Genomic DNA, 23764 nt, shown 5'->3' with positions numbered 1-23764 from the left:
CAAGAATCTTCAAGTTTGACCACTTTTTACTTGAAAAGCGTTCCTTTACTTCAGAGACCATACAATTTATATGGGAGCAGTTTACAACTTTTTCTACTTTTGTCGGTTTTACCATTTTCAAAAGTAAAGGAACAGACCAATTATGTTACCATCAGCTGGGCTGATAATGCTACCTTCTTATTGTATCATGTTTGCAGGTTAAAAATGCCCAGCAAAAACATTTGGAAGTTGTGCATGTAGAGATATGATTTCACAACATCCCTCGATGCAGTCCACACGGAGTTATGAAAAATGCACTCCGTTGGATACAATTTATAAGCAGCTGCTTTAGAGATCCCTACAAAAAAACAAAAACAGTCAATGGTTACTTGTGTCATATAGAGTAATCGTTTGTTATTTTTAGTACATTCGTGTGTACGAATACTGATAGCAAAACAAACTGAACAACGGTACATCGTATTACCAAATAAAATTATTTAAAAAAGTGGGTAATTTTTAAAGAAATCTTGAACAAATGGGTTTTATTGCATTCTGTTCGGCTACCTGTATTTGTTTGAGGGACACAATCAGTCAAATCATCTTGTCAGGGAATCAACAGTTGTTTTTCTCTCAGCACAGAAGAGAAAATAGACGACAATCTACCGCTCTTTACTCAACATTAACAAATGACCCTACTCTCTTTCCTATTCCATGATGATGTTCTTTGCCATCAGTTCATTTTGAAAATTCCCAACGAACAAAACATTCCTTGTGTGGTTGGCGGTTAAAAATAAACACAAAAATATAAGAATAATAGAAAGAGAACTATTATCAGATTTTTTGTTGAAGAATGTGTATATTTTCAACAATTTTGAATAATAAAAACGCATTAAATTCTGTAATAAATTAAAAGAGTCAATAAAAATAACTGCATATGAATAATAAACAAGGAAAGTAAGTGTTTGAAAAGCAAGAAAATAATAGTCTTCCATGTGGCGCGGCGGCGGCGGGGACATTGCCTTTATAAATAAAACAAAAACAGAAATGTAAGATGAAAATGCAGTGTCAAATGAAATCCTATCTCTAAGTGGGGGCTATAAAATATCGAATAAGTGTTTGCCTCGTTTTTAAAATATGTGTATGATTTTAACAACAAATCAACATATAAAACTAAACAGATCTTAAGAAATTTTTAAGGATGCTCGTTTGTTTATAGATTACTAAGGGCTTTGTTGTATAGACTAATTGGTAAATTTAAAAATTGGCCTACCTGGAAGAGTTTTCCCTAAATTATCTACAATTATTGCTCGTTTACTAAAAGAGTGCCGCATCTCCGATTTAAATTTGCCTTCCCGACTTAAAAAGATTATTACACAAAAATAGGGAGCGAGCTAAGTTTGTGCGCTAAGGTAAGTCAAAAGCTTTCTCTAAATAGGCGGCCTTCAGCCGGCGATTTCAAGCTTTCTTCTATGGACAGGAGCATTGATGCTCAAAATATTTTGTTCATTAGTCTCTCTGAGCGAGCCTTTCCTTTGCTAAACCACGGCAGTTGAGAAAAATGAGAACATATGTTGTTGTTGCAGTCACGTTAACGTATATGGGTGATCTTGGCTGCTGTGACAGGAGCTAATTTCGTGCACGAGAACAAAATATCTTTAAAATTGTTAATTTTTCTCTAAGTAGCCGGACCTTAGCAACTACAGAGGCTCATAACTCGGGAATTAAGCAACAAATATTATATATTGTTATCAGGATGTGAAACCCACCTGCGAAAAAATCATCCCGATCCTAATATATACATTGTTACTTGTTGAGTTTTAGTGATATGAATATGAAAATTTGACACAAGATAAAGTAGAAGCTGTAGAAAAAATAGAAATTTCTTACTCAGAAAACCCACGTTTTTCGTATACTCTGTATAGGTATCCAATAGTATTGAAAACGTTATTTTCCCAATAAACAGCGTAACTTTCTACCATAAGAAACCTACCTTCTACCATCCTATATTCCGCAATCTTTTAGAGTTCTTGGTTATTATACCCTCCATATGGAGGGTATAATTAAAATAAATGAACAATATTAGCATTCATTCTTACGTTTCCGGACGAATCACCATACAAATGATCTCTTCGTGTTCATCATTGAATTAAATTTGTCATTCCGTTTGTAACACATCGAAATATTCGTTGGTGACCCTATAAAGTATACCTATCAGCATAAGTCGATATAGCCATGTCCATCAAGATATAATTCGCAATATTTAAAAAAGAGGGAAGTGTCTACTGTTCCTAGGATGGTTGGTATTGAACATGAGCTATATTGGTCCACGTTTTTATACGATACCCATAGAACAGTGCCTCACTATTTTCGATATTTCGAAGATTGTGGCCTCAATATCCCTCTGAAATGGTTGAAATTTGGGATTTAGTCTTCGTCTTTAACCAGAAATTTGTCGGTATAGGTCCACATTTTCATGTAGCCCCCATAGAACGGTAAATCCCTATTTTCGGGCTTTTTATGGTTTTGTCTATAATTTACGGACGAAATGGCTCAATTTGGTATTTAGTCTCCGAAATTTCGTTATAGACTGCAAAATCAGACGGTATAGGTCCATGTTTTCATATAGTCCCATAAAATGGTACCTCCCGATTTTCGATACTTTGAAGGTTTAACCTCATTATGACACCGAAATGGCTGAAATTTGCTATTTAGTCTTCTTTGGAGTTACGAAACTTTCCTACAGAAATTTCAATCCCACGGCAGCGGGTTCTTACGTACCGGATTGACCCGAAACCATAGTGTTTCGGCCAGCGGCTGCCAACCCAGCATCAAATCTATGCTTCAACGTAGGTTTCGTGCTGCTACAACAACAACAACAGAAATTTATCGGTACTGGTCAGCGTTTTACACAGCCTCCATAGAGCAGTACTCCTGATTTTCGTTATTTTAAAATTTTAGCCACATTATTCAACCGGAAGAACTGAAATTTGATATTAGTCTTCGAAATTTGGTTTTGTTCTCAGAAGATAGAAAACTTACTCGCAAGTTTTAGTCAAGCTTCATTGGCGCCCAATGTTATGTATTTCGAGGGTTTTTTTTTTGTCAAACCGAGATTGCTGTGATTTGAACTTAGTCTTTTTACAGTGTTTTATTTAACTTGCCTTGGTGTGTGTTTAGTTCAAATCTGGTAACTCATCGAACAATCTGGTAAACAATCGAACTAAAACTTTGCACACTTCTCAGATTTGGATGACAATACACGAATATGAAATCAAAACCAATATTGGTCCATTTTTGCACTGTTTTACAGTGTTTTATCTAATTTGCTTTTCCATCATTCATAATTTAAATGCAAGCGTTTTATTTGAGAGATTCTATCATGAGAAAGAATGTATATATTGAGGCTAAGCGACAAATTATTTTTTAGTTTTAAGTGCATTTCTAAATAAAACACTGAAACTTAATTTTTTTAAATTATTTTTTATTTATATTTCTAATTTCTGCATATTTTTGATGTATTTTATGGCGAACAAAGTTGATCTGATGCGATCACATTTTGTAGAGAATTTTTTATGATTTTTTGAAAAAGGTACCAAAAACACCCTTGTAGTGACTCGCCTAAGGGTTAATTAATATGAAAAATGGAATCATCGACCCAGAAAACATAAGTACGCAAGTTTAGGTCTAAATCCATTACTTTTATTGTTATACCCTACACCACCTTGTGGTAAGGGGTATTATGTCTTTGTGCATTTGTGCATTGTAACATGCAAAAGGAAAAGAGATAGACCCAAAGTTCCTTTAAGGGACATACATAGAATCACTTTCTGAGTCGATTTACGCATGTCCGTCTGTCTGTCCGTCTGACCATCTGTCCATGTATTTTTGTAAACAAAGTACAGGTCGCATTTATTGTCCGATTCGCATGAAAATTGGGGAAGTTACGTTTTTTGGCCAAAGGACGAACGCTATTTATTTTGGTAAAAATCGGTACAGATTTGGATATAGCTCCCATATATATATGTTTGCCCGATTTAAGGCATTTGGTGCACGAAACACGCTATATATGTCCGATTTCAATGAAATTTGGAATGTGCGACGGAATTTAGTCTAGAAATAAGTATGCCAAATTATATAGAAATCGCTTCAGATTTGGATATAGCCCCCATATATATTTTCGCCCGATTTAAAGAATTTGGTGCACGAAACACGCTATATATGTCCGATTTCAATTAAATTTGGAATGTGCGACGGCATATAGTCGAGAAATAAGTGTGCCAAATTATATAGAAATCGGTTCAAATTTGTCTATAGCTCCTATATATATTCTCGGCCGATTTTAGGTATTTGATGCACGAAACGCGCTATATATGTACGATTTCAATAAAATTTGGAATGTTTGCCGGGATTTGGCCTACAAATAAGTGTGCCAAATTATATCGAAATCGGTTCAGATTTGGATATAGCTCTCATATATATTTTAGACAGATTTGACGGAATTTGGTCTACAAATAAATGTGAAAAATTAATATCAAAATCTGTTCAGATTTGGATTTAGCTCCCATATATATTTTACATATTCACAGTGGTGTAGGTTATTATATAGTCGGCCCCGCCCGACTTTGATCTTCTTCTTCTTTATTTGCGCATCCGTGTTTCGGATATATGCGATCATATAATAATTACAGATTATTTGTTGATTTACAATTTTTCTTATGTTTAACAAAAATGGATTTTTATAAATATAGATATCTGTTTTTGGCGGCATTCAATAAACTTCTTTCATTTTGATGTCCGGTCCATGTCAGAATATTTTTCAGCCAAGAAACTTCTTTTCTTCATCTGCATGGTCTTCCATCAACTGATCCTTTGAAAATTTTTTGCAGAAGAATATATTTATCATTTCTCATGATATGTCCCAGGTACGACACTTTTCTGGTTTTAACTGTTTTTAGGAGTTGGCGATCTTGATTCATTCTTCTTAGTACCTCGTCATTTCTTATGCGATCTGTCCACGGTATTTTAAGTATTTTTCGGTATATCCAAATTTCAAATGATTCCAGTTTTCTTTCATCCATCGCCTTTATTGTCCATGTTTCTGATGCATATAATAAAACAGACCAGATGTAGCATTTGATGAATCTGGTTTTAGTTTGTATACCGATGTCATGACTTGTCAGTATCTTGTTGTATCTGTAAAATGCATCCCTTGCCATTTCTATACGACAAGTTATTCCTTTCGAAACATCCCATTGTTCATTTATGGTAACTCCTAAATATTTATAGAAAAAAAAAAAAACAGTAGGGAAAGTATCAAAGTATGAAAATACAAAACACCGTAATAGAAAAAGTAAAAAAAATAAGCCAAATCAACAGTGAACAAAGATATAACGCTAATTTCTGACGGCTTATAGGGTCTCCAGTGAAAAATTCATCACGCCATAACCCAAAAGTTCGACTCACGCGGATCTAACCTTTGGGGTTCTGTATGTACTCATCAAGGGCTTCCATACCCAAAAGGAATTTTCCACCCCCCAAAATTTCGGTTCACAGTGTTATAACTTAACCTTTAAACTTAACATGTGTTAAGCTCCAAAGGTCATTACTATATATGTAAATGCCATTTGTATCAGGAGCTTGGGATTTAAAATCTCTGAAAAACAGCTACTTTAATCCTGTTCTGCTATGTGGATGCTCAATAAATTGGAGGTTGATCAGGTACAGTACACTTTTGCCACTTGAATGATGGCAACACAAAAAAGTTTTTGGAACTCTGAATAATAATAAACTTATTGCTTGTGTGCCTTTGCCCTAGAGCTGTTAAAAGTTTTGTATTTCCATGCAAACTGCAAACTATGCAAAATGTACAATATGTATGTATGCATAAACACAGGAATATGAGACATAAACAAATAATTGTGTATACCAAACTACTTGGAATTATAAATAAACATAGCTTGTAGGGTATTTTGTGATTACTGAATTGAGGATTGCATGTAGAACTTTTGACTTATGTATACGAAGATGCTGATCATGACATTTGCATAGTATAACAGGCAAAAAATTAAAGAATAATACGAATCGAAAAAAATAAACCATTCGCCAATAAAGGCCTTGGTACATAAGCGGCTGGCTTTCTTGCTTATGTTATTTCTGGTAAAACAATAAACAACGGGAGAGCCAAATTCGAATTTAATTTACTTTAAATTATTCATTTAGCATAAGTCGCCTAATGTTCATTTGGAGTTATTGGAGCCAGGTAGATGCAATTTTTGAACTTTGGAAGCGTGATTTCCCCTTGGATTCAGATCGCATTACTACTGTTATCAATTTCATTATCTGAACTGCAACAACAAGAAGAAGCTTCTAACACAACATTTTTTTACAGATCTATGATTGCGAAACCTAAATAATGACCTCCCCAGCAAAGTGCCAATTATGCATAAAGGATTGTACGGATTATGGAACACTGTATGAGAAAAGCTCACAGCCCAGCAAACTTTTCGATGTTGTTGTCAGCTTCTTTCATCCCATGGTAAGATGACAATTCTTTCAATCATCATAGCTCGTACCAACATTAACTCGTTTCTCTCCTATTCCCCTATACAGTTCCTACAAATCCGTCCTGGACGTAATTACGCCGTTATATGTTCAGATTGTTGGAAAATAATATATCATTTTCGTAGATATCAGCATTATGTTATATCATGTCAAAAGCGACTTTTCGATTATGAACAACAGCTGGAAAAAACAAATCTGCGCAAAAGGAGCAATAGTTTCACAAATCAGAATAGAAGTAAGAGAAGATCTGTGGATCATAATAATGCAGTTGAAATAAGTGATGAAAATTCCGCAATAGATTTGTGTGAAGAGGATAATAGCAGTTGCAATAGCAGTTGCAATAGCAGTTCACCAATGGTCTGTCATACCAAAGAATCTGGTACAATTTCCTTGTCTGCTAGTGAAACTGCAAGCAATCAAGCTAATTCAGACATCAGTCGCCCTTCTTCAATTGGCAGCTATGCATTTTCAGATATTATTGATGATCCCAATGCTCCTGAACATGCAGCAAATGGAAATTGTCTTAACGAATCAATAAGTTCCACAAATAGCCCAAGCAATACTTCTACCTCAGGCGGAATTGAAAATTTTCAACAGTGTAATAGTGGTGTAGATAACCTTGCCAATGTAGACGGAACAATCAGTCCGAGTAATGTAAATCCTCTTATGTCAAGTTCCTCTAGCATTGGTCATAATAAGGATACAAATGTGGATCAAATCAGTAATGAAAATACGTTCATGTCTAATGGGTCGAATAACAACAGCACCACTTCGAGTCCAACCAATTTCAACCAAAGTAATCCCAATGCCTTAGATTATGGTAATTTAACCTCGAATAACCATAAAATTTCTTCTGATCCTCGCCTTGCAAGTAAAAGCACAACAAATCATCAAGATGTTGCAAATCCATCCATCGTCACCAGTTGTCATAACCTCAGTCCTAACGGCAATTGTCATAATACATTTACACAGAATGTTATTGAGACTGGATACGACAATAACTCCTCTCCCAAACTGGGTGAAAACAATGGTAGCAATACTGCCTTTCAACAAAGTAATCAAAATAACTTGGAAGATAACACGTTGAATAACCGCCTTAATTCCCCTGGCCCCATTCATAATCAAAATGGTGTTGATCTCCCAGTAATTGCAAGTTCCTATAGCCTCAGCCCTAATAATGACTGTAATAATGAATTTATGGGGAAAGGAAATACCTCCACTTCTATTCTCTGTGAAAACAACAGCACCACTTCCAGTACTAATGCCTTTCCATCTCCGTTAAACGACGTTAATTTAACACCGAACGAAGGTCATATTTCAGCCACAACCATCAGCAACGGCCTGGATAGTGTAAATCCTCCGATCGTCACGAGTTCCTATGGCATTGGCTCTAATAGTGCTTGTAATAATGAATTTACACCAGACGCTGGTAACCACAACACATCTACACCTGATCTCTGTGAGATCAATAGCACCAGTTCGGGTCAAGATAATGCGAATCCTATTACCACAAGCTCATACAGCAATAGTTTTAATAGTCTTTGCAGTAATGAATTCGCAAAGGATGGTATTACCAACGAATGCCAGAATAATCCTTCACCCAATCTCGATGAGAACAACAGCTCCAGAAATTCATTTTTGAATTTCAGCCTCACAAACTTAAATCAAATTAATGAAAATGCCTTGGAAGATAATTTACACTCGAATAGCGACTATGCTATAGCTGGGCTTAAAGAAAAGGAATCCTTAACCAATCTCCGTAAGAACAACAGCTCCAGAAACTTATGTTTTAGTTTTAGTCCCACAAATGTAAACCAAATCAATGAAAATGGCTTGGAAGACAATTTATACTCGAATAAAGATTGCGCTTCAGCTGGGCTTAAGGAAAAGGACTACTCAACCAATCTCATTGAGAACAACAGTTCCAGAAAATCATATTTTAGTTTTAGTCCCACCAATTTAAATCAAATTAATGAAAATGCCCTGGACGATAACAATTTACACTCGGCCAAGGATTGTGCTACAACTGATCTTAACGAAAGGGATAATGTAAGTCTTCCAATTATCACGAGTTCCTTTAGCGTCGCTTCGAACAGTGCATCTAATAATACATTCGACAAGCACTTCAATAACACTGAACAACAGGCAACCTCCACACCCAATGTGTGTAGCAATCATCCTAGTCCCAACGCTTTCAGCCAAAGTAATAACAATACCTTAGAAGATATAAATTCGTTCTCCAATAACTGCCAAATTACCTCTAGTCACGTAATCTCAAATACTCATTGTGCCACCAATGCACATGGTCTCAATTTTACAAATGGATTATGTTCAGAATTTCCTACTACAAATAACCAAAGAAGGGACAACAATAGCAGTGAAGTCAATTCTCTAGAAGCTTTAAACACCCCACCAAATGGGTCACCTGTTCAGCAACATATAAATGCCAATGTAGAATCCAATTCCATAAGGCAATATCCTTCGCTCAATCACACCTCTGCAGATCCACGTGTTAGGAATGAAATATTTTCTCACAACAATGGTCCCTACACAAACACCCATAGTGGAAACCCGCCCCCGATGACAGCTGTCCCTCATCTTGCAGAATCGAGTAGAAACAATAATGATAATACGACCCCAACTGGAAATTATCAGCACAACAATGAAACACCTTCGGTGATTGTCGCCTCCCAAAACAATGTTCCTAACATTCAAATTCATAGCAGAAATAATGAAATTGCCTTAATGCCACTTTTACGTCAACCTATTTCAGAATCGAGTAACAGCGATGAAAGAAATACAACTGCCTCTGGAGATTATCAGTCAAATGGATCACCTATTGATTTTGAATCCAATTCAATGAGGCAATATCCTTCGACCACCCACCACTATGTCAATCCACGTGTTAGTAATGAAATATTTTCTCACAACAATTACAGAGACGGCCATGGGGAAAGACCTTCCCCGAAGACAGCTATCCCTCATCATTCAGAATCAAGTAGAAACAACAATGACAATGAGACCCCAACTGGAAATTATCAACACAACATTGAAACACCTTCGGTGATTGTCGCCTCCCACAACAATGGTCCCAACATCCATATTCATAGCAGCAATAATGAAACTGTCTTAATGCCACTTTTGCGTCAACCTATTTCAGAACCGAGTAACAACAACGGTACAAATACAACTGCCTCTGGAGACCATCAGTCAAATGGATCACCTATCGGGCAATATTTAAATACCAATATAGAATCAAATTCAATGAGGCAATATCCTTCAACCACCCACCACTATGCTAATCCACGTGTTAGTAATGAAATATTTTCTCACAGCAATGGTCCTTACACAAACACCCATAGTGGAAACCCGGCCCCGACTAAGCCTAATTTTGCAGAATCGGGGAGTAGCAATGACACCAATACTATTTCACTCGTAGGAAATTATCAGCACAACATTGAAACGCCTTCGATGGTCATCACCTCTCAAAACAATGGTCCTTACGTCCATAATCAAAGCAGCAATAGTGAGACTGCCGCAATGACATCTTTACGTCAACCTATTTCAGAACCGAGTAACAATAACGATACAAATACAACTGCTTCTGGAGACCATCAGCCAAATGGATCACTTATCGGGCAATATTTAAATACCAATATAGAATCAAATTCAATGAGGCAATATCCTTCGACCATTCACACCTATGCTGATCCACGTGTTAGTAATGAAATTCTTTCTCACAACAATGGAGACACCCATGGTGAAAGATCTGCTCCGATGACAGGAGAATCGTGTAGAAATAACAATAACAATATGACTCCAAATGGAAATTACACAACTCCCCCTGAGGATCATCATCGAAGTAGTGATGTTGCATCTGAGATTGAGGATTCAACAAGTAGTCGTTCTCCACTAGATCACATGACAGAATTTTCCAACAGAAGCACCCAGGGAAATACTGATGGTAACGTAAAACCAAACTTCACTGCAAACAACACCGAAAGTATAACTTCTTCCGATGAAGTAATATCAATTTTATCTGATTCTGAAGATGAATATGAAGAACCTATTGGCGTCATTTTTGGTGGCGACTTTAGTGATGATATGCCCAGTGACCAAAAATCTCCGAATGAAACAGATTGTAATACTGAACAAAGTAAAGATGGATCCATATCAAATGAATCTACTTCTACCACATCATCAACCGTTATTGTTTCATCAAAAGCTGGAGATGTCCACCCTAGGTATTCTGCTGAAGATATGGCCACCACTCCAGTGTCAAAAGAACAAGTATCCTATGTTCCAGAGCAAATAAGTATAGCCTGTAATGTGTGCCTTAAACAATATCCAAGTTTTCATAATTTGCAACAACATTACCGTGAAGAGCATTGGGATGGCTGCCCGGATTACCAAATTGATTCAAATAAGGAGCAACTTAATCCATGTGTTCAAGAATATTCTGCAAGCTGCAACAACAGCCTAAATAACTCGAATACCACACTCTATCCGATACCAAACTTGCCCCACAACATGGAAGAAGCATTCATTTCTTCGCATCCCTTTAAATGTTCCTTATGCCGTATCATTTTCCCCGACGAACAACAGTTGAAAGAACATTTTGTTCGCGTACATGCTTCGAACCCTTTACAATGTTCCATTTGTCATGTTGTTTATCCTGATCAGCTGCAATTGAAAGAACATTTTCTTCGCAAGCATATTATAAAATCATATCTGGAATTAAAACAAAATTCCCTTAATAATGGACAAATATCTGAAGAACTGGATGAATTTATTGCCCGCTATCATTCCAATGTACAGTGTAATATTTGTAATTTAACCTTTATAAGATTCTCTGAATTGGAGAAGCATTTCCATTTACAACATCCCCATGCCTCGGATGGTTTACACATTTTATGTTGTGGTCTTAAATTTTCAAATCGTTTGCAATTACTGGAACACATTTGTTGGCATTTAGATCCAAACTATTTTACTTGCGATTTGTGTAATGTTTGCCATTCAACAATTCAAAGCCTGACTGGTCACTTCCAGTTCAATCATCCACAACAATATGAAGAGTTGATGGCTCGTCTGCATCAAAAGAAACCAGACGTCCGTATCACACATCAAGAAATCGATGAATTTATTGAACAAAATATGCCACCAACACAATGTGGAATTTGTAATGAACGTTCGTCAACATTTCTTGAACTTAAAGTTCATTTTCGTCTTATGCATTCCACAGATCATTGTCGCATCTCTTGTTGTGGACGTAAGTGGCATGGTCGTTACGAAATTGAAGAACACATTTTGCATCATAAAAATCCAAATGCGTTTAAATGTTCGGAATGTAAAAGAACGTACAGCACACGTTATAACTTTTATCTGCATAAACGCAAATGTCAGAAATTTTACACAAATAAAAACGCCGCGCGAGTTGAAAAAGAGAAAAAGTACGATGAATATATAGCCGAATATTTGAAATCTTTACAATGTCCGACATGTCATCAGACATTTGAGAAATTTGGTCCATTAAAAGCTCATTATTTGAAAAACCATCGGGGCCTAAAATTCAATGTATTCTGTTGTAATCAGGCTTTTGATCATCGTACCTATTTCCTGAAACACTTAAAAATGTATCATGTTCCATTAAAGTAAGCAGGGGAAATTTGTTGTTCAAGAGTCTTAACTAGAGTTTTTCCACCCACAGGAGTTTTTATTTATCAATATTAAGGATTTTTTGTTGTTACAATTTGAACTGAATTATAGATTAGTTCAATACGTTACTGGGACTTAAAACTATTTTGGACGGACATGAATTACACTGTTTTTTTTCTTTTTGATAAATTCGGAAGAAAGCTTGGTACTCTATTCCGGACTTTTCTCAAAAATTGGTTCTATCAAAGTTCAAACCCCCCTTTGGTTAGTCGATGAAGCAGCTGTTATAAGTCTTTGATAGATTTTCGTTATAATTGACTTGACTTCAGACCATGAGTATGTTATGATGATTCGAATTACTGCGCCACGGTAACATCGAAGTGAATACGGCAACGAAAACATATTTTTATGCTATCGTACATGTATGTTCCTCTACTTATGTAGATTTTGTCTTCAGAACATGGTGTCAGGGACACCAATTAATCGGCCCATTGTTGGGTGATTAAACGGAGGATAATTAAGAAAATATTGATGAGCACCCTACTTTTGATACGAATGAAGTTTGTTTTTGGCCATCAATCAAGCTAAAAACTGAAACTAATTCTTTTGATATAGATTCAGGTTTAATTAAATCCCACCAATCTATCTGTTCGAATAATATGTGCGATTGGACATACAAAGCTGTCATGTCTTCCTTTAGAAGTATAATGTTTTAGGATACATGATATTCGTCTTGCATTGATTCTTACGAATCTTCTAAAGAATCGAAGTTCAATAGGCAATACAACTCGAATGAACTATCCAATTGAACTGATTATATTGCATCCCAGCAAAATATTTGTAGCAAAAAAAGTACGTGAATCACCATTGAATGTGATTCCGAATTGCATATTTTACGTGATTGTCTTATGATTTTTACAAATTAAAATACCAAATACCAATTTTATAGAATTTATCGAATTTATGTATAATGTATTTCACATTCGAAGAAAGCAACATACCTAAAGAGTTTAATTTTTATGTTTTTGGATCAGCGAATGTAGAAGAATTATTAATTTGCGATTCTACATTACTGTTCAATTACAATGATTGGCGGTGACAAACCCCTTTCAATTGTGTTTATAACACAAATACCTATGTTAGAATTAAAAAAAAAATGATTTTGTCCCAATTTCATTCCACTTTGTAAAAATTTATTTTTTTTTGTAATAAAATTATATTAGAAAATATATTTATTTTAAGCTTCAAATGTAAATACAATTATTATTGAAATATGAACTGAAACCAAATATAAAATTAAAAGAATAACTAAAAAATAGTTTTATTATTTTATTTTATTATGTTCCGGCACGGTTTTAATGGTAATGCTAGCAAAAGAGGGAATTGTCAAAAATTGCTTTCCCATACAAATTTGTTGAAAAAGTACGGCCATTTTTATTATTCTATCCGAGTGAAAATTGAAGGATGGTTATTTTAGGACACTTTTTCAAAAAGTGTTTTTTGTTATCTTTTTTTTTTTTGCTGAATTGATGATGCTCCGCCGCTAAACAAAAAATAAAATTTTTAATTATTTGTTTTGTTGTTTTATTTTTTTTAGTGGAGTCTTTTTGCCCATAGAGAATCAGAAATACCAAGTTAAAGTCACTACAGTAGATTAACCCCCAAAACATCATCGTAGTATCTTCGCATCTGAGAACCCGGAACACCTCTTCTATGGGGGCTATATTAAACCTTTTTATACCAATATCAAATATTAAATACCAAATATCAGTCATTTTGGTGGGATAATATGGCTAAAACCCCCAAAATACCTAAAATCGAGGGATACCTTTCTGTAGCGGCTATATCCAAACGTGTACCCATACTGCCAAATATAGGGGGGATAATGGTTTGTAGTCCGTTGGCTAACTGCAAGGGATGATTTTTTCACGGAAAGCAAATTTATGAACGGTGATTATTGAAAGCCCTATTTAAAGCTTAATGTCGATGGAAGCGAAAGTAGCTTGGACTCATTTGACATTTGCTGACAATGCGGCATCCGTGAGCAAAAGGAAGCATTACCCAAAAGCATTGCAAGATGTTTTGTTATAAGCTATCGTATCACAATGCAGTAATGGCATTGAAATCCCAGCCCCTTGTCAATTAGACAGGATATCTATAAGGAATCTGCTAGGGTGAAGAAGTACTTGGTAAGCACGCTTTATCTGAAGAAGCGAAAAATACCTTGAGAGCTTTGAATATCAGGCCGTGGCCCTCAAGAATGAATAAATCACCAAACATCGTGTACTCCTTTGTGCAGGATTTGATTAGCAATTATGCTCCATTAAAAAACCCGCCTTCAGTAACGATAAATCTGAGATTAAGGAAACATGCGGCTGGAGAGACGACATGAAGTTTATCTTCCGTCACTTCGCAATCATCTGCAATGTAGCTGGAACTTTCTTCCTCTTCGCGCATTTATTCTAAAGCCTAAAACCAGGAAACAGGTTACCTAAAATCTGTTCATTCATTTCTTATTCATCGGCTCATGATTGGTTTCGAAGTCAATTTCTGTACGCTGAAAATTTTGGTAAACTATCTGTAGCTCTGAATGATTTTCAACAGTGAAATTTAAATCTTCATTTAACATTGCCCGAAGCAACCATGAACGTGTGATCCAACTTATGCAAGACTTGAACAACTCCTGCGGCAAGAAGGACAGCCTCCACACTGAGATTAATCCTCACATCACTCATAACTTGTTTTTAGTAAAATACATAAACGAACGAATTTCAGTGACTATACAGTCTGTTAAGACCCAGGAGAGAATAATAAGTGCTTAAAGTGTTTATAAATTTGAATGCCAAAAAAGGATAATAAATATAGATATTTTTACTACAAAAGATTGGAAATACTTTGTGCATTCCTACATATTTGTGTATAATAATTATGCTTAATAAAATCCACATGTGTTATTGTTGTGTTGATGCACACATGTAAGTAAGAATGAACTGTTAAGGATAGAATGTAAAAAGATCCATGGGAGATGCTTGTTTAGATAAGATGTCCTTCAATAAAAATATACTCAGTGTTTGTGTAACACATTGACGGCTATGCTCTGTTATATTTTATAATCATGCTGTTCCGGTCACATAACGTACCAGTTTTAGTTTAAGTATCAGGCGCCTGTTTTAGACCTTTCTCACTTAAGTGGTTCGTATTAAAGGTCTCGCCAACGTCTGTTTATGTCTGCTACCTGTTTAGTTCAGGTAACCTTGTGTTCATGTAGTTAACCTTGTGTTCATGTAAGTCTATAAGAGTTAATTACAATTTTCAATCTTTATGACAATATTTCCAAGAAGTGAACAAACTGTGAAATATTGTGACAAAAATCTCTTGTGGTTTATTGCATGCAATAATCGATTTTTCATCCCTGCGCACAGGACAAGAAAGAAAACAGGAGTCATTAGAATGAAGAAAAAATCGGATCCGTTAGTCATTATGTAACCCGTTACAAAGTAATGTAACAAATCAAAGCTACCTACTTCACCCCTTACTAAGTAATGAGTACGGTGGTTGTGTGTTCAACGCTCACCTCGCATGCCTTTGTTTTTTGTTAACAAAATAAATAAAAAATTAGGCTGTAGTGTTCTATTTATAAATTCAATAAAAGCTAGAAAATAATTTTTCGCTTAACAACAAGTAGTATATTCTTCTTCACGATGGAATCTCTCAAATAAAACGCTCGCCCTTTAATTTTTAACCCATTATTTATTTAAATGCAAGCGTTTTATTTGAGAGATTCCATTATTAAGAATATACTACTTGATGCTAAGCGAAAAATTATTTTCTAGCCTCTATTGCATTTATAAACACAAGACTGTAGCTTAATTTTTCATTTATAATTTTTTAATTTTGAAGCCAGCCTATGAAATTTTTCATTATCTTGAAAATGAGTTTTTATGGAGGAGGTGTGAAGGGGGTGAAACTCTGTATACAAGTTTCTGTAATCTGAAATTTTTCTTTGTGTTTAAATTCGTAACTCTCAAACCAATGAAAATATCAAAAGTTTCATATGATTTCATATATATATGTGTTTGTTAAAAAATGTAAATGCATATAGCGAAATTCATCACCCCCTCCGAAATTCATCAAAATATATTTTCTATTTTTACGATGGGACTACATTAGCTTTGTTGTTAGTGGAATTCTGTAACTCATTTTTTGAGTTACCGACAAAAATCGGTAACATTAAAACGCAAAATTATGAATGAAAAGTATCAATAAAAGTTGACAGCACTGTTGCTATCGGTAGAATTTAGCAACAGTTTTATTTTGGTTGTTAACTTACCGAAAAATTTCGTTAATTACAGAAATTATAAACATTTTAATTTTAACGATATTTGTCGGTAACTCGAAAAATGAGTTACAATGTGTGTTCGTTTACTCAAAATTTGTGCAAATTGTTACTGGATGTTGTTCGTTTACTCTACAGTACAATGCAAAAGTCCTTAGACGATTACAAGAAGTTACTGAACTTGTACAAATTGTTGAGTAAACGAACACAACTACAGAATTCCAATACTGGCAGCAATGTCAAAAAGAAACATACAACAATTTTCTTCTTTTATTTCACAGTTTTTAATTTAGTTTTGTCAGCGTTCGACTTTTTCTTCTGTTTTTCGTCCAGTTTCGTCGTTAATCGTCAAACAAAAGTCGAAAATCAGTTCTGCCATTTTTTACCTGCAGAAATTTTGCTGGTAGCCTGTGGTAGAAGAGAAAGCCATTTTCGCTCTCTCTCCACTCTCACTCTCTTAAAAATTGCTTCCAGTTTTGCCACTTTTCGGGGTTAAGGAACGCTTTGCAGGTTAAAAATGGTAACAAATGGTAGAAATGGTAACCTCAGATAAGTAAAGGAACACAGCTATTAAGTAGTTTTAGTTCAGTAGTTTGGTATATATAGCATAGTTAAAGAGTGGGCGTGGTCGGATCTTTAGGCCGCAAATAAGTACGTAAGGTCAGAGACATAATCATCATTGTCTCGCAAATGAATTTTCAAACCGATACATTCGTTATTATTGCAAATATAGCGTTTTTTTAATTTTGCATAAGGGAGGTACCTCTCTCCCTCCGAAATTCAACACAATATGCTGCCTATTTTCACCGGGGGCCATGCCAGTGCATTTCCTGAAAATATCCGGTTTAGTAGTTTTGTAGATATAATACATTTAAAAAAGTGGGGGTGGCTAAGTCTTTGAGTCCGAATTAAGTACGTAAGGTCGGAGACACAACCACCAAGGTTCAGATTTGGATATGGCTCCCATATATTTTTTTTCATCTCTTTGATGCGCTAAACACCCCATGTCCGTCCAATCTTGACTTACAAATTTCAGCGAAAATGTTTTACAGGAGTCTTAAGTGGCTATGGGTCGTGTTATCATAAACTAAGAAAGTTCAACTAACTACTTCTCCCCTCCCCACTTCTCATATATACTCTCGTTCTACCTTTTTCCTGTTATTCTCCCTTCCCCCCCCCCCCCCCTCCCCCTATTTATTTTAACGGTGAAGACAAGGTGCGAAGTGGTTATCAACAATTAACGGCCCATAACCTAACCTAATTTTTGTAGCCCCAAAGAAGACTAAATAAAATCTTCAAAGAAGACTAAATAAAATCTTCAAAATGCCGAAAATTGGGAGGTACCGTTCTATGGGGGCTATATCAAAACGTGGACGCCCATTTTATACCAACACCAAACCTCATAGGAGCAATATAAACTTATGTACCAAATTATATAGCTCTTTCTTAAATATTGCGAGATGTATCTTGATTTCAATAGACGGGCGGACTTGGTTATATCGAATTACAATTTTATGCTGATCCAGATATATTTTATAGGATTTCCGACGAATATTTCGATGTGTTAAAAACGGAATGACAACTTTAATTATACCCTACATACTATGGGGTAGAATACACAAATAAGTTTGCCAAATTATATTCAACCCGACCCGACTTTTATCCTTTCTTTACTGGCTCGCATCCGCTGGCAAAAGGAAGAATAAACCAACAAGCATTGCAAAATGTTGTCAATCGGATATCCACAAGGATATCTACAAGGAATCTGCTCGGGTGAAGGATTACTTGGTAAGCACGATTTATCTAAAGAAGCGGCAAATACATTGAGAGCTTTGAATATCAGGCCGTGGCCCACAAGAATGAATAAATCATCAAACATCGAGTACTCCATTATTATGCTCCATTTAAAAACAGCCTTCAGTAATGATAAATTTTAGATTAAGGAAACAGACGGGTGGTGAAACGACATGAAGTTTATCTTCCGTCACTTCCCAAACATTTGCAATGTACGCTTGAACTCTCTACCTCTTCGTGCATTTATTCTAATGCCCGAAACCAGGAAAAAGGTTACCTAAAATCTGTTCATTCATTTCTTAAGGTAAGGTCACATTAGGCAAATATTTGCTCCAGTGACCGGCAGTATGCTCTTACCTAGAGCAAGTAAGCTTTAATAATGCATTGAAAATTATGCTCACTTGTTCTCAGCAAGCTCACACTGCCGGTCGCTATAGCAAATTTTTGAACAAACTGTGAAATATTGTGACAAAAATCTCTTGTGGCAATGCAAGAAAGAAAACAGGAGTCATTAGAATGAAGTATATGTTTTGAAAATTATCTCAAGATTGTAAATATTAACGTACCCAGAAAAATTCGGATCCGTTAGTCATTGTGTAACCCATTACAAAGTAATGTAACAAATCAAAACTACTTACTTTACTCCTTACTAATTAATGAGTACGGTGGCACATGGAGTGTGTGTCCAACTACAAATCTTAGGGTCGTGTTCAACGCTCACCTCGCAGTTGATGGTGCAAATGTGAGCATTTAAACAACGCTTAATGTTCGTACGCGTGGCACAGTGTGTAGTGTGTTCAGCTACAAATCCGCATGATCAAATTCAGCAGAGATTCAACTAAGATAAAAATATGAAGTGTGTTGAAATTGAAAACAAATTCTACCACTACTATTCGAAAAATAGAACATATTTTTTATACCCTCCACTATAATATGGAAGGTATAATTAAGTGTGTTATTCCGTTTGTGGCACATCCAAATATTCGTTGGAGACCCCACAAAGTATATACATATATTCTTCATCAGCATAAAATTCTAAGTCTATATAAATCTTTGTCCGTCCCTATACCTGTTGAAATCAAGATACAGCTCACAATATTTAAGATATAGCTCTATAATTTGGTATATAAGTTTCTATTACTCCTAAGATGCTTGGTATTGATCGGACGACGTTTTGATATAGACCCCATAGAACGATACTTCCTGATTTTCGATATTTTGAAGGTTGTGGTCCCAGTATAGTACCGACATGGCTGAAATATCGTTGGGGACATACAACTTTCCATCAGAAATTTGTCGGTATCAGTCCACGATACCTCCACATTTTCGGTATTTTAAATGTTTCAGCGTCATAAGCCGAAATGGATTACATATGGTATTTAGTCTTCGATGGCGGTATAAAAAATTCCTGGAGAGAAATATCAGTAAAGGTCCATATTTTCATATTATCCCCACATAAGGGAACCTCCCGATTTTCGGCATTTTGAAGTTTGTAACCTCAATATCCAACCGAAATGGCTGAAATTTGGCACAGACTCATCTATAGACCTTCAAAACATTCGCACAGAAAGTTGTCAGTATAGGTCCACGTCTTCATATAACCCCCATAGAACGGTACTTTTCGATTTTCGGTATATTGTAGGTTTTAGCAACATTATCTTACCGGAAAGGCTGAAAATTGGCATTTAGTATTTATTGAGGCTTCCAAACTTTCCTCCAAAAATTTGTCAGTTTAGGTCCACTTTTTGATATAGACCCCATAGAACGGTACCTCCCGATTTTCAGCATTTTGAAGATTTCAGCCACACTATCTTAGTCCTGGTCCACACTAGAGGGAAATGAAATCATTTCATGAAATTAGGTGTTCTTAGATACAGCAATTTCATAAAATTTCTTTAGTTCCAGTTCCATACTAAGGAATGCATACTTTCATGAAATTTGTTCAATGAAATCACTTAAGTGTGGACCGATAATTACCGAAATGGCTGAAATTGTGTATTTAGTCTTCATTGGGGCTTCCAAACTTTTCCGGGTTAACCTTATTTATTTACTATTTACTTATTTATTATTTACAGCTATTTATTTATTATTTACAGCTCTAGGATTTGTAGTCGGACACACGCGCCCTGTACTAGCGTACTCATTAGTTAGTAAGTAGTTAAATAATGACTAACGGATCCGAATTTTTAGTACGTTAATATTTACATTCTTGAGATGATTTTCCAAACTTATTATATTCTTCATTCTAATGACTCCTATTTTCATTCTTGTGCAGAGATGAGAAATCGATTATTATATGCAATAAACCACAAGAGATTTTTGGTCACAATATATCATAGTTTGTTCACTTCTTTGAAATATTGTCATAAAGCTTGAAAATTGTAAGGGTGTTAAAGGTAATTAACTCTTATTTACATGAACACAAGGTAATCAGGTAGCAGACATTGGCGAGACCTTTAATACGAACTACCCAAGTGAGTAAGGACTAAAACAGGCGCCTGATACCTAAACTAATATTGGTACGTAATGTGACCGGAACAGCATGATTATAAATATAACATACCATAGCGGTCAATGTGTTACACAATCACTTACGATAATTTTATTGAAGGACATCTTATCTAAACAAGCATCTCCCATGGATCTTTTTACATTCTATCCTTAACAGTTCATTTTTACTTACATGTGTGCATCAAGACAACAACACATATGGATTTTATTAAACATAATTATTATACACAAATATTGAAGAATGCACAAAGTATTTCCAATCTTTTTTAGTAAAAGTGTTTTATTTCTTATTTTTATGGCATTCAAATTTATAAACATTTTATGCACTTATTATTCTCTCCTGGGTCTCTAACAGACTGTATAGTCACTCAAATTCGTTCGTTTATGTATTTTACTAAAAACAAGTTATGAATGATGTGAGGATTAATCTCAGTGTGGAGGATGTCCTTCTTGCGGCAGGAGTTGTATAAGTTTGATCACACGCTCATGGTTGCTTCGGGCAGTGTTAAATGAAGATTCAACTTTTTTCACTGTTGAAAGTCATTCAGAGCTACAGATAGTTTTCCAAAATTTTCAGCGTACAGAAATTGACTTCTAAACCAATCAACCAGCCGTCTGTTTCCTTAATCTCAGATTTATCATTACTGAAGGCTGTTTTTGAATGGAGCATAATTGCTCCAAGGAGTACTCGATGTTTGCTGATTTGTTCATTCTTTAGGGCCACGTTCTTCCTATTGCTAAATCTTTTGGAATCCTTAGTAATAAAAAAAATCTGAAAATATACTAAACGTTTTCACTCAGATATCCCCATGTACTTTATAGGGTCTCTGACAAATGATGTAAAATTTAATTATAGGCTCCATATGATGGTGGAGCATACTATAAAATAGGTAATTTTTGTATTAAAATTTATATATGTACATACATATAAATATGATACAGGGATATGAGATTTCTACTCTGAAAAACGAACCATTGTCTTAAGGGTCTATAAATAAGAATGTCATAAAAAAGAACATAAATAAAAATATGAACACATAAAAGATAAGAAATACTTTTTGCATTCTTAAATATTTGTGGATAAGTGATATTGTTTAAATGTTCCCTATATGTTGATGTACATAAGTACAGACATAAATATGTGTGCATGTAGAATTAAGGATAGAACAGTTTTCTGTTTAGATAAGATGTCCTTCAATAAGAATATTCTCTGTGTTTGTGCGATGTTCTGTTGTAGTTTATAATCATGCTGTTATGGTCTTAGCTTAGGTAGCTGGTGCCTGTTTGAGTTCTTACTCACTTGGGTAATTCGTTCTTACTCACTTGGGTAATTCGATGTCAACAAACATCCTAGCTACCTGTTTAGTTCAGTCAACCTTGTGTTCATATACATATTTAGTTTGGTACCTATAGATGTAAATATATACAAACATATCTAATAACCTTAAAAAAGAATTAATGACCTTTGACACCCTTTACAATTTCCAAGCCGTGTCCTTTTTACCACAATATTTTTAAGAACTGTTTTATATTGTCACAAAAAATGCATTGCATGTAATAATCAATTTTTTATCCCTACCATGTAAGAAAGAAAGCAGGGGTCATTAGAAAGCAGAAGTGTTTGAAAAATAATCTCAAGGATGTAAATACATACGTATGTATTTAAGTTCATACATATGTTTGTACTATGTACATACACATATTATTGTACACAAGGTCAGGTCAGTATATCCATACAATATCCCATTTATAACTGTGCACAGTGGCCAATTTCCGCAAAAAAACCTGGCCAAGAATAAACAATTGAGCAAAGGCTATAGTCGGGTCGGACCCGACTATGTGATACCCTACACCACTACCCCTGTACATAAGCTGTTCACTCGTAAACATGCCCTTTAGGGAGATACTAAAGTTTTCATCTATCTGGATTTTATACTAAACTAGCTGAACCCGGTGCGCTTCGCTACTCCGACCCAGATAAAATATAATGGAATGCATTGAAATTATTCTGGAGCTTATGTTATGGTATTTTTGTATGGTGCAGGTATGTAGTAAGAAAAATGCCCCCTTTAAAGAAGAGAATTAAATTAGGAATAACATTGACACTGAGAACGTTTTTCCAAGGGCATATATCAAGCTGTTGTGACACCTTAAATTACTATTAGGGTAACTCCCACTTGCATTGACAATTTTTACTCCAATAATAATAATGAGGATAAGGAAATGTCTTAAGTAAATATAGGTAACTCTTTCCCCTTCGCCCATCCCACCTAAGAAGTATCCAGATATACGATATTTAATAATTTTAGCCCTGATTTTTTCCAACTAAGAGTACACGCATACTATAATGATGACTTTTACCGTAATGGCGAAATGAAAGAAATATGTAACTGCTTTTTTAAACCGCTATGTGAAGAAAAAATGTATGACCCCAGTTCCCATATTTTTAATCTGCATAAAATGCAAATTCGATGTCCCTTAGTCTGTAGAAAAGTAGATAAAGCTCTCAACATTTTTATGGTGTTTTTAATGAAAATTATACAGCCGCAATTAACAATTCATTAAGTTAATTATAGTAACACGAAATTTTAACTATATAATCGCGAACATCCGAATAAACATTGAATTGTAGAAGATGATTTTATCGGTCGTTGTTTTAAAATAGACTCCATAGAACAGTACCGTATTTTCGGTATTTTGAAGGTTCGGAAATTAGATTTATACCACTATGTTGTAGAAAATTGTTGGTATAGACCCATAGTGTCCGTAAAACAATACCTACATATTTTCGATATTTTGTTGGTGTTAGGCATATTGTACAATGAAAGCGTGTGCAATTTTTATCTTGGTCTTCGGTCGAGGTACAAACATATCTTGCCGAAAATGTTCGGCGAAGCTCCACGTTTCGGCATAGCACCCATAGAACGA

General features: G+C 35.2%; 1 protein-coding gene across 2 annotated transcripts; it reads left to right on the top strand.

Moving 5' to 3' along the window:
• The first annotated feature begins 514 nt into the window (after window positions 1-514).
• Window positions 515-13513, top strand: LOC141397159 (uncharacterized). 2 transcript variants are annotated; one of them, XM_073973108.1, is made up of 3 exons: window positions 515-933; window positions 6368-6514; window positions 6589-13513. In XM_073973108.1, the coding sequence occupies exons 2-3, from the start codon at window positions 6392-6394 to the stop codon at window positions 12193-12195; spliced, it is 5730 nt and encodes a 1909-aa protein (XP_073829209.1). In that variant the 5' UTR covers window positions 515-933; window positions 6368-6391; the 3' UTR covers window positions 12196-13513. The 2 variants fall into 2 exon arrangements, with proteins under 2 accessions (XP_073829209.1, XP_073829208.1); XM_073973107.1 differs by having other exon boundaries at window positions 515-1025.
• The last annotated feature ends 10251 nt before the right edge of the window (window positions 13514-23764 follow it).

The sequence above is a fragment of the Musca autumnalis genome, unplaced genomic scaffold, assembly GCF_047663935.1.
Source record: "Musca autumnalis isolate F117 unplaced genomic scaffold, ASM4766393v1 scaffold_3, whole genome shotgun sequence".
NCBI lineage: Eukaryota > Metazoa > Arthropoda > Insecta > Diptera > Muscidae > Musca > Musca autumnalis.
The sequence above is the reverse complement of the archived record's forward strand: the minus strand, read 5'-3'. Positions and strand labels throughout refer to the sequence as shown.

What these genes read in the sequence shown, in the direction of transcription:
- LOC141397159 (XM_073973108.1), top strand. Translation starts at nt 6,392, where the DNA reads ATGACCTCCCCAGCAAAGTGCCAATTATGCATAAAGGATTGTACGGAT. An exon ending in TCAGCTTCTTTCATCCCATG is followed by an intron (nt 6,515 to 6,588) that starts GTAAGATGACAA and finishes TCCCCTATACAG; the next exon opens with TTCCTACAAATCCGTCCTGG.